At 54.4% G+C, this 11809-nt stretch overlaps 1 protein-coding gene and 1 long non-coding RNA gene across 2 annotated transcripts; both read right to left on the bottom strand.

Moving 5' to 3' along the window:
- Positions 1-249: 249 nt before the first annotated feature.
- On the bottom strand, positions 250-6829 carry ST8SIA3 (ST8 alpha-N-acetyl-neuraminide alpha-2,8-sialyltransferase 3). Its single transcript, XM_030474932.1, has 4 exons — positions 6327-6829; positions 5742-5864; positions 4306-4863; positions 250-3904 (listed from the first exon to the last, which is right to left on the bottom strand). Exons 1-4 carry the CDS (start codon positions 6503-6505, stop codon positions 3622-3624), a joined length of 1143 nt encoding a protein of 380 aa, XP_030330792.1. The 5' UTR covers positions 6506-6829; the 3' UTR covers positions 250-3621.
- A 1713-nt stretch (positions 6830-8542) lies between these two features.
- Positions 8543-11809, bottom strand: LOC115603191. The gene is made up of 4 exons (XR_003989825.1): positions 11717-11809; positions 10822-10939; positions 9667-9807; positions 8543-8704 (listed from the first exon to the last, which is right to left on the bottom strand). It is a non-coding gene; the product is annotated as an uncharacterized LOC115603191 (long non-coding RNA).

Here is an 11809-nt window from a genome sequence, read left to right as displayed (position 1 = left end):
GGCTCCTCCTGCCGGGATCCTGCTGCTTCCCCCTTGCTTTCTTCTTTCCCACAATGGGATCGGGAATGGGGGAGGGATTGTCCCACTCTGAGCCCCCCTCCATCCTGTGTCCAGCTCTGGGGAGAGCAGCTAAAGGGGCTGCAGGAAACTAGATGAGCTTTAAGGTCCCTTCCAGCCCAACCCATTCCATGATTCCCAGTGATACTGGTTCATGGAATACGATGGAAGAAGGGACACAACCAAGCCGGAGAGACTTCCAAAGCACAAGAAACCAGTTTATTTAAAAACAGAGCATTCCAGATCAGGTTTTGGCACATGATGCTGCAGGCACAGTCACACCAAAGAACCACATTGCTCAGAGATCCCACCTGATCCCGCTGCTCTCCGCAGCGGATGCTCCCCATTCCCGGGGCCCATCGATTCCAGAAGGAATTCCATGGCAGCCAGGCTCGACACCAGCTTGGCTCTCACCCCCCGGCAGAGCTTGTCCATTGAGCTGGGGCTGTGCCCTGGCCCTCGCTGAGCTTTAGCCGTTGCTAAATGGATGATGCTTTGATATGGCTGAGAAAGGATGAGCTTTTAGTACAATTATGGCCTTTTTTTCCTCCTTTTCTTCTCAAAACCATCTCCATCAGGCCTGGAACTGGGTATCCAAGTGAAAAAAGACCCATTCCTGGCTGGAAAAGCTGCTTTTCTTCTCCATACTTCCTTGCTAGGCCCCCATGCGCAGGCAGTTCCAGCTCAGCTTGGTGTCCTCCACCACTAAAGGTCTTGGGCTCCATGTATCTCACCACCGTCCACTGGAAGATGCAAGCAATGAAGGTATAAACCCAAAATGGACAAAAGAATTGAAGGGAACACAACCATTTCCACTCTTATGTACATCCCTTCTTCATGGCTCCTGCCTGGTGGCCCCAGCGCCCCAACCGCAGCACCCAACGTCACACAGCACCCATCCCGTTGGCAAAGGGTGCTGTCCTGGCACCCAAAGGGGTCTGCATCCCCCCAGACCCTTCCCTTGGAGCTAGTCAGAAGGACTTCCAAGTATTGACCATGCTGCATTACATGACATTCCTTGAGCTTGTCTGGACATTCAGTACGGATGGGAATTGATCCATCAGGAATTGGGCTAGGGAGACAGGCAGGACCAAACAGAGGAGAAGGAAGAGTCCAACCAAGGTGACATCCCATCAAGGGGTGCCACTTGCTGTCCTGAGCCATGGGGAACCATGTTTGCTAGAGGGGAGAAGCTTGTTGCTTGTAGGTTCTATGCCTACAGTGTTCCTGGTGTTCTCCAGGCTGGAGATGAGAGGGATATCACCAACTTCCTGAGAACAACCACGGGAAACAGGGGAATGTAGGGACAGGGCAACTGGGAATGGCTTTAAACTGCCAGAAGGTGGATTGAGATGAGACCTTAGGAAGTTCTTCCCTGTGAGGGTTGGACCACACTGGTGGCCCATCCCGTAGTGGCTTCCCAGCATCTCACCCTGCATCCATGGCCAGGTTGAGCCTGGTTGCACCTTCCAACCTTCACCATGCAGCTCAGTGACCTGCCCACCTTAGAGACATGCATCTGCTGTAGAGCTCCAGAGGAAGGGATTCCAGAAGTGATTTATTACTGGACTCCATTAACAACCAGTGGAGAACTCTTCTTTCCATGTCCAGCTCTCCATTCCTGGTTGGAACAAAACCAATCCATGTGCTCCAGCACTTAGAGAAGGGTTCGTGCAGGGTTTGGTTGGGATTTGGGCTCCTGGGTGCCAGTTTCCCACTTGGACATGCTCCAAGCATCCAAAAGGTGTGATCCTGCATCCCTACCAACAGGACCTGCAGGGATTTGGGGTGCTCAGTCCTTCTCCTGGGTGGCCAAGAGCGATGGGGACAACCTGGCCCGGGCCAGCACGTGCTACTACAACACAACTAAGAGGTGAGAATAGCAAGAACAACTCCTATGGCACCACATGGCATGAGACACCACCACCACTGCACAACTATGTCTTCATACAACAGTTGCTAGAGGTTGTAGGCAGCTGTAGGAACAGTGAGGACAGCACGGAGAGCCGGAACGCTGCGCCAGGCTTGGAATATGGGCTGGGAAGCGTGGTGGCTCCCGGTGGGAGCAGGTTGGTGCCATCCCAGTGCACCCAATTCCTAAAGAGCCTTTGGAAAAGCAAAAGCCAGAAGATGGGGGAATCAAAATAGGGAAGAAAGCCACCAGCTCCTTCTCCACCTGGCTTTGGTGGAGAAGAGGTGCTGGGAGATGCTCCAGGCCGCTTGGGTTTGCTGTTGGACTCAAGATCTTCCTCATCTCCTACTTGGAGGAGGCAAATCCAAATGTGCCATCTGAAAGTGGGGATTTAGGTTGGAAGGAGCATCTTCTTTCAATGTGCAGTCCTCAGAAGAGTAGAAAAAGCTTCAAACACGTGTAAGCATGCTCCTGGTAAGAAGAAACCCAGTGATGGGACCGGCTCCTTGATCCTGAGGCACAATGGCCAACATTTCCCAACCCTAAGGTTTGTCCTCTCCACCAACAGCCTGATTCGGGTGGGACTGAGGAACCTGGGTCCTCTTTTGCTTGGCTGTTGGTGCCCAGCAAATGGGGCCACTACTCGAGTTGCCTGACCATGGATTTGGAGATGTAAATGGGGGAATTCTGCTAAGCAGCTCCATGGAGACATCAGAGCAGCTTCCAGTGTCTGAAGGGGCCTACAAGGGTGATGGAGATGGGTCTTCATCAGGGACCGGGGTGATAGGACAAGGAAATGGGTTCAAATTGAAACAGGGGAGATTTAGGCAGGATATAAGGAAGGAATTCCTTACTGGGAGGGTGCTGAGGCACTGGAACAGGTTGTCTGAGGAAGTTGGGAATGTTCCATCCCTGGCAGTGTTCAGGGCCGGGTTGGATGGGGCTTGGAGCAACCTGCTCTAGTGGAAGGCGTCCCTAGTTGGAACTAGATGATCTTAAGGTCCCTTCCAACCCATTCCGTGATTCCATGTGTCACATGGATGGGAATGAACATGTCGCAGCCTAATTTGGACTAGGATGGGGCAGGAATGAAGTATTCCAAGAGGGATATAAACACGTCCCTAAGGTCTGAGCCATGTTGGGAGCTTCAAGTTGCTCTTAAAACATGTCGAATTCAGGAATATGAGGTGGGAATGAGGATCCACCTTGAAGAACCTGCAAGTGAAGAGGAACTGGAATTCAGAGTGACCTTCTCACTGGGCCACACAATAGCAACAGAGAGAGAAGAAGCCAAACCTCCCAAAATGAGCATTTCTAGCTCTACTGGAGAAAAGGAAGAGATTTAGGGCATTTATGGAATGCTAAAAGAGGAGGAGATCTCCAAACCTACTTAGTGGCACATCTAGAAGTGCAAAAAGAGTTCAGCTTTGAGCTGCTTGAAGAGCATTCATGGAAGTGGAGAAGTGCTTCAGCACTGCTCCGTATACTTAAACCCTTGGAAGAGCAGGGACAGGGGTGGCTAAAAAGCATCTTTTGAGTCTGGAAAACATTTGAGGGTGGGATTTGTTGGTTGGGATTCAATCTGAAGAAGGTTTAAGTGGGGTTTTGGGCACTTTTTAGACAATCATTTGGCACTTCAAGCTTTGGGTTCTTTAGGCACAATGCGACAAGGTGAGCTTGGCCAGTCCTTCACCGTGCATCCTGTAGAGCAGCTGGAACTCTGCAGGGAGCTGGTGGGACTCCTGCCACTTGGTGGTGAACTTTGTTCCCTTCTTATCATAGTAGTGGTAGGGGAGGTCCTCCCTCGTGTTGGGGTCGAAGCCAAAGGGCCAGAAGCCATAGAGGTGGATCTCTTCACAGATGGCAGAAGCAAGGGTGTACATGAGAATACCTGTGCTCAGCCTCTTGGGTGACAAGTGCTTGTTCTTCCAGTACCTGTGGACAGAAGAAAGGCACGTTACTTTGGGTGCAAGCAAAGCCTGGAGACCTTCAGTGCTGGTAGTTGGTAACCTCAATTCATAGACTCATGGTTTGGGTTGGAAGGGACCTTCAAGCTCATCCAGTTCCAACCAAGGGAGTCATAGATTCAGCCAGGTTGGAAAAGACCTTGAAGATCATCAAGTCCAACCATTCCCTACCAAGACCACCACTGACCCATGTCAAAGCTGACCTGAAGGACTTCCTGAAGCAATACCATGTAGAACCACGCAGCACTGGGTCTTGACTTGCTAGACAGTGCCCACCAGAGTAGTCATGAGCAGTAAAAGAGCCAAGAGTTGTATTTGTACAGCGAGAGACACAGTGAGACCAGTTAAACCCAACACAAAGCCACGTACCTGTTCACATGCTGCATGATATTGCCTGGCCAAGCCAACTGGACCTTCAGTTGCCCTCGATGCTCCACAAAGAAGTCAACCAGTGTTCTCGTCACCGTGGCCGACGTGTGGAAGAAGAAAGCTGGGATCCACAGTATGGCCCCATCGAGCTTTTTCAAGCTTAAGAAGAAGTTGTTGCGATCCTGAATGGTCAAGAGGTTGTTGTAATACTTCTCCAGGATGCTGGGGTTGAAGGTGGTGAGGTTGGTTTTCCTTCCCACATCCTTCTGGAAAGCTTCTGTCGGAGCAAAGTTGCACCGAAAGACAAAATCCGACTTATCTATTTCTTGGCCACATTGGCTCCCGGTGAGGATCCCGCTGTTCCCAACCACGGCACAGATGTTGTAGTGCTTGTTCAGGATGGGAGAGACATCTGGAAGCAGGGACCTGAAGTTGTTGCTGATGGAGAAGACGTACTTGTGGCTGGAGTAGTCGTAATGCATCAGTTGGCCAATGCGAACGCTGCTCTTGGTCAAGGAGAAGTTCTTGATGACGTCCACATGTTGGAGGATTTCCTGCCTGAAATAAGGGAGAAGAGGAAAATAAGAAGTAAATTCCCCTCTTCCCATGCTGGAGAGATTCCCTTTCCAGTTAAACTTCCATTTCTCTTCTCCCAAGCTCTTCCCATCAGCATTGTGGGGGCCTGAGGTCCAGCTCCTCAGGTGGGACATGGGCACCAGGTCACAAGACATTTGTGAGGACACAATTCCAGTCCCAGATGGTGGTAGGTAGCTTAGATGGGTAAAAAGCTCTATAAAGCTCCTTTATAGACCTTTAATATATATATACGTAAAGCCAATCAATAGAAGGTGTTGACCAGGCACCACCAAGTTCACCCCACAGTGAGAAGATCTAAATCACGTTTCCCTTCCCATTAAGTACATGAGGAACATGAAGGAACCCAGAACCTCTTTCCACCACCACAGCAGCAAAGACATGGGGTCAGAAGGTGATGATGAAGCAGGTGTCTCCAGTGGATTGGGCTTGAAGGCCCCATAGCACCAGTGAAGAAGTTCTGCTGGGGGCCTCCATGAACACGGCGTGTCATGGCTGTTGCAATCCCATAGGATCCAAGCTTTGAAACCCAAGCATTTCTCTTGCAGCAGTGACAGTTTCACTTGCATGCTGGGAAACTGGGTCACATTCTGTTCGAGAATGTGTCTTGCAGCCTGCTCTGGAATAATCAACTCCTCCAGGAGAGCTGCAACCATCTGGGGAAATGCTCCAGTTCAGCTTTGTCTCATAGCACCAACCAGGTTGGAAAAGACCTTCAAGAGCACCAAGTCCAACCAGCACTACCAAGGCCACCACAAACCCATGTACCTCACCCTGGGGGTGTCCTGGAGGGAAGGGGGCCCCTCAGGGAGGGTGGAAGGGGACACCCAGCCATGGCTCACCTCTGATGGGCGAAGGCAGTCCGGTTGAAGACCCACTTGGAGGGCTTCTCCTGCAGCTCCTGGCTCAGGGAGTTGGTGATGGGGACAAAGGATGGGTCCAGGAACTTCAGCGCGAACTGGGACCTGGAAACCAGCCGCAGAGCCCCGTACACACAGAGTGCCCGCAGCCCCGCAGCGGCCCTGCCCGACCCGCCCCACGCCTCGGCCGCCTTCAGCACCACGGACAGCGGCCGCCGCCGCCGCGCCGGGAGGCACCGGCATGGGCCGGGATGTACCGGGATGCACCGGGATATACGGGGCTGTAACAGGCTGAACCGGGCTGCACGAGGCTGTTATAGGCTGTACCAGGCCAGGCAGGGCCGGGCTGCACCGGGCCTGGGTGCACGGGGCTGCTCCATGCCGCACCGTGCCGTGCCGGCTGCCTCCCACCTTCCATCACCCCCGGGGCAGTGCGGCTCCCGGCCCTGGCCCTCCCCGGTGCCGCGGTCCCGGTTCCCCCCCCCAAACCCCTCTCCATCCCCGCAGGCCCCGGAGCACGGTGGGTACCGGGGCCTTGCCGCGAAGGGAAAAGGGCCGCATCCTTACCTGAATCCCGCATGGAACATGTACATGCGGGGCCCCCCCGGCCCGGCGGCGCGGGGGGTACCGAAGATGTTGTCCTTCTTGAGGGACACGTAGCTGATGAGGGAGAGGATGAGGAGCGCGATGCTGAGCATCACCAGCCCCAGCACGCTGGCCACCCGCACCATCTTGCAGCTCCTCATACCGGGAGGCGGCCCCGCGGCTGCGGGGTACGGGGCGGGGGGGTTACATGGGGGGGGGCGGCGGCGGAGCCGGCAACGGGGCCGCTTCCACCGGCAGCCGCGCAGAAAATGGAGGGAGGGAGGGAAGGAGGGAGGGAGGGAACGAGCGGCGGAGAGAGGAAATGGCAGCCGGGAGCGGCCCCGGGAATACCGGGAATGCCGCTGTGACACCCCCGGACGGACCCCCCGGTAACGGCGGAGCGGCCGCGACACCCCCGCGGCCACCCCCAATAGCCCCGGTGCCCTCCCCAAGAAGACCAATACCCCCCCATTAGATCTCAGTGCCCCCCAACAGCCCCAGTGAGTCCCTCCCATTAAGCCCAGTGCCCCCCCAGCAGCCATGAGTCCCCCAATACCCCAATAAGCCCCAATACCCCTCTAACAGCCCTAAGTGCCCCACAGCAGCCCCAGTGCCCCCCCAATAAGCCCCTCTAATAAGCCCAGTGCACCCCAACAGCCCCAGTGCCCCCCAGCAGCCCCATTGCCCCCCCATAAACTCAGTGTCCCCCCAAACTCCCTCCAATAAACCTATTGCCCCCCCAAGACCCCCCCTAATAAGCCCAGTGCCCCCCAAGCCTGTGGGTACATATAGGAGTGAGCTTCCAGCCTGGAGCTGGTGATCCATAGGGAGCCTGAGGACACGGTGTCTTCATAGGGACCATCATTAGGGGGTGCAGTGCCCCCCTGCGACCCAACGCAGGGCTGGTGGTCCCTGGTAGGTCCCCTATAGATGACCCTATGGGCTGCCCCACCTCAAAGGACCCTACTGCTGTGGGCAGGGGGCCCAGTGACTGTGCCCCTGTGCTGGGCACTGCTGGGGTTGCACCTCAGATCCCTCACTCCGAGGGAGACATTGAGGTGCTCGGGGGGACCTTAGAGCTTAAAGGGGCTCCAAGAAACCTGGAGAGGGGCTTTGGGCAAGGGCTGGAGGCTTGGGACAAGGGGGAATGGCTTTAAGCTGCCAGAGATGGGATCTTCTTCCCTGGGAGGTTGCTGGGACATTGGAAGGGGAAGCTGGGGCTGCCCCAGCCCTGGCAGTGGTCAAAGGCAGCTTGGAGCAGCCTGCCCTATTGGAAGGGGATGTTCTTCAAGCTCCCTTCCAACCCAAACCATTCCATGATTCCATGACAGCCCCAACAGCCTGAAAGTGGTGGAATGAGCTCGATATCCCACCAACTCTACCTTTTGGACCCCTTTTCTCCCTTATTCTGCCCAATTCCCATGCAAATAGGGTCCTGCAGGACATTGGAATGATGCTTTGGTGAGGATTCAACCCTGGTGCTCTCCTTTAGCCCCATCCCAGCAGTTGGAGTGGAAACAAAGGCAGTTCTCGCTCCAGCTTCTCCAGAGCTTCAGCAATCCATCAGGAGCCCCCGGAGAGCTGGGAAGTAAATGAAGCAGGGCTGGAAGTGAAGGATCTCATCCCGGCTGGATGCTGACAGGAGAGCTGAGCAGCATCTCCATTGATTTCCCTCTAATAGCCATAGGGGAGGGGGGGAAGCCCACATGTGGAGCTGCTCCAGAGCCTTGGAATGTTTCTCCTGGGTTAAATGGCTTGGTTTTAGGGGAAGCTATGAAGGAGAAGGTGAGAAATTGGGATTTCAATGCTTCCCATGGGTGTTCTGCAACCTGCTGCAGAGAAACATGGAATGGGGGGGTTGGAAGGACCTTCAAGCTCATCCAATTCCAACTAAGGAACAGGGACACCTTCCACCAGCCCATGTTGCTCCAGCCTGGCCTTGAGCACTTCCAGGCTTCCAGAAGGGAACACTTCCCACTTCCAGCTGGGAAAGATGGGGTTTTAGAGAGGACAACCACATACAAGGAACCAGGAGCATGGATTCACCTCGAAGCCCCATGGTGGGAACACACGTTGGGTTGGGTGTAGGAAAGGTTCCCACTTTTTGGCTTCTTCATGGACTTGGGACATGGGCTTCCTAAAGTGGTGCTTTGGAGACATGTCCCCATTGAAATCAACCCTTTCAGACCTACCTTTGTGGCTCCCCTCCCTCCTTTGAAGCTGGTGGTGAAGGTCTCCAAGCACAAGGAGGTTTGGTTTGCCCCCCTCTTTAAAGCAGGTGCTGGTGTGTGAAGGTCCATACCTTCATATCTCCAGAAGGTCCATTTAGCAGCCTCTCCCTGTGTTCCTCAAGGAAGGTGCTGAGGAACAAGGCACCAGCAGCTCCATCACGCTGTTGGGCCAAGGAACCAGCAATCCCCATGGCCTACAGTGGTTGCCAGGGACAGGTTGGATGGGTTTGGGCAACCTGGGTTAGTGGAAGGTGTCCAAGGGGGTTGGATCTAGATGTTCTTCAAGCTTCCTTCCATCCTAAACCATTCCCTGACGCTAGGATGAATCCATGGCAGCACCGCGGTGGGTGCTGAGGGCCTTGGTGGGCCTCCAGCCAGACGTGTCCACCTCATTCCCTGAGTCACTGCTTTGACTGAAGGCCCTGAGGTTCCTGCTGATGCAGCTCCAGGTTGCTAAATGCTTTGTTGAACTCCTGCCCAAGTGCTTTCAGCCTGGGTGGCTGCTGAGCTGGGACAATTAGAGTGAAGAGAGGTCCCCAAAGTCTCCTGGAGTCCTTCTTCTAAGTGCTTTGGGTTAAAGATCTGGCCCTGCAGCCACAGACCTGCACTCAGCCCCATCCTGCACTTGCTGCTGCTGGAAATCAGGGAACCAGGGAATGGTTTGGCTTGGAAGGGACCTAAAGCTCATCTAGTTCCAACAGGGACACCTTCCACTGGAGCAGGATGCTCCAAGCCCCAACCTGGCCTTGAACATTCCAGGCTTTGAACCTATTCCCAGGGGAACATGGAGACACTGCTGCAGGTGTGGGGAATCTCCAGCTCCTGGATTATCCATGCTTTACTTAGCTAATCCATCAGGAATTCACTAAAGGCTTTAGGATTGCAGGGAATGATCTCCTGCAATGGTCCACGAGGTGAGGGCCCTTTAGGAAGGTGCCACCACACTGCTTTGATGTTCCCCACGCTCATTACTGCATCCCTCTTCCCAAAGCTAACTGGGATGATCCCAGGGATGCGGGCACCACAGGGATGCAGGGACCACAGGGATACATGGCACTGCACGGATGCTGGTAGGAAGCTGGTGAACAAACCTTTCCCAAGGAGGAGGACTTCAGCTCTTTGGTTTTCCTGAGCTGGGGGAGCTCATCTGATGGCTTCAAGGGGTGCACAAGCAGTGGTTCCATGGGGCGGGTGTCCAATGGGCCCAGGTCTCCAAAGGGCTTTCCCAAAGGCTGCAATAGAGGAGAGGGGGGATTTGATGGGAAGAGCCATGGACACAGCAGTGATGGGGATACAGGTGAGGTGGGTTATCATGGAATGAGCTGGAAGGGACCTTAAAGCTCATCCAGTTCCAACAGGGACACATTCCACTAGGCCAGGTTGCTCCAAGCCCCGTCCAACCTGGCCTTGCACATTCCAGGGATGGGGCAGCCCCAGCTTCTCCACCCAACCCATTCCAACGTCCCACCATCCTCACAGGGAAGAACTTCCCAAGATCCCATCTCTGGCAGGTTCAAGCCGTTCCCAGTTGTCCTGTCCCTCCATCCCGTGTCCCTCCAGCTTTCTTGCCACCCCTTTAGGCAGTGGGAGCTGCTCTGAGGTCTCCATAGCAGAGGTTCTCCACCCCTTGGAGCATCTCCATGGCCTTTCCTTAGTGGAAACACCTCCGTGGGGCCTCCAGCTTCAGTGGCCCCACCAGAGGAGCCTCTGTCTGCTGATGTCCCACCGTGGGCATCACCAGCCCTTTGGCCTCTCTCCAAGGCTGAGCTGTGTGGTCATCCTCAGGGCTCTGGTTCAAAAAGGTGCTTAAAGGCAGCATTAGGAGCTGCTGCCAAGAGTGATGGATCTGGAGCTATTCCCAAGTGATCCATGAATATTACATGGGATTCACTTACGGCAGCCTCCTCCATGGATGGCTGCGGCTGTCAGGAAATGCAAGCAAAGGAGGAAGAGCCTGAGCTAAGCCCTTTTGCTGCCAGCAGTGAGGAGCAGGAGAAGGACAAGCTGGTGGGTCACCCGTTGTGGTGGCCATGGGTGGCCTCGGCTGCTTTAGAACCCTTTGGGCCTCCAGCTGGTTCATTCCCAGCTTGAGGAAAGCCACAAGGGAGGACTAGCTAGTGGGAGAACCCTGGGCAGGGCTTCATCTGAGCATCTCGCTCCAGTTTGGTCCTCACCTTGGCGGTCCAGGCAGCTGGATGGGGCCAAGCAAGTTCTACACGTGTAGAACAAGGGGGTGCTGAACTTACCAGCACTGAATATGCTGCGTGGACCTTCATGGAGCAACCATGGGATGTTCTGGTGGCTCCTCACCTTTTTGGTTGCATTCATGGCCAAGAGTCTGAACTTCAACCACTTGAGACGTGTCTGTGCAATGAAAACATCACCTTTTAGTGTCCCCAACTCGAAACCAACAACTTGGAGCAACCTGGGCTAGTGGAAGCTCCTGGTTGGAGCTAGATGGTCTCCAAGGTCCCTTCCAACCCAAACCAGGCAGGGATTCTATGACTGATGGTGGTTTCTAGCAATGGGGAAGCAAAGGAGATGTTTAGGGCTTCAGCATCACACTTGGGAGGACTTTGGCCTTGAGGCCGCTCCAGTTAGTCCCCAGGTGATTCCCAGCCTGGCTTTTATGCGGACACCACCTCCTTCCTCTTGTCCTCCCCTTTTCCTCTAGGAAATTCATCAAGGCATTACAGCTTCACTGACTCTAATCCTATTTCCTAGGCCTGGCTTTAATGAGCTTTTGGCCTAATGAATCACGCAGGACTTCAGGCACGACGTTGCTTTTACTTCCAAGGGGCAACAGATGATGCTGGCGAGTTTTCCAGCTGAAATTCCGCTCTATCCAAAGGCCTGTTGCTGGAGTTCAGCAGCTTCTATCTCATTACCCAGCAGGTTTGTCTTCATTAGAGGCAGCAAATGAATTCATTGCCTTTAATCTCTTTAGCAACTGCGCCAGGGGCCTTTGAATCCCCTCCCCAGCATGAGAAGCAAAGGCTTCAAGCGAAAACAGAGGCCAAGGTGGGCATTTGTCTTTGCTATTCCCATTATCCTGACAGTCCACAGCTTTCCAGGAGTTTTGACGTGGTTTCTTTGGGATTCTTGCTGGAACAACCCATGGTTTGCATCTGAGTCACTCACCCATTGCTGGGAGCTGAGGAGCAGGTTTGGGTCCTGCTCATTGCTGTGACACCACCACCATCCATCCCATGGCTCCAGGGCTGAAATCCCTGC

This window comes from Strigops habroptila, chromosome Z (assembly GCF_004027225.2).
Source record: "Strigops habroptila isolate Jane chromosome Z, bStrHab1.2.pri, whole genome shotgun sequence".
NCBI lineage: Eukaryota > Metazoa > Chordata > Aves > Psittaciformes > Psittacidae > Strigops > Strigops habroptila.
The sequence above is the reverse complement of the archived record's forward strand: the minus strand, read 5'-3'. Positions and strand labels throughout refer to the sequence as shown.

Excerpts from the sequence above, each read along its gene's own strand:
- ST8SIA3 (XM_030474932.1), bottom strand. The coding sequence starts at position 6,505 with ATGAGGAGCTGCAAGATGGTGCGGGTGGCCAGCGTGCTGGGGCTGGTG. Across the intron at positions 5,865-6,326 it reads ATGTTCCATGCGGGATTCAG|GTCCCAGTTCGCGCTGAAGT; the intron begins GTAAGGATGCGG and ends GCTGGTTTCCAG. Across the intron at positions 4,864-5,741 it reads ACTGCCTTCGCCCATCAGAG|GCAGGAAATCCTCCAACATG; the intron begins GTGAGCCATGGC and ends CCCTTATTTCAG.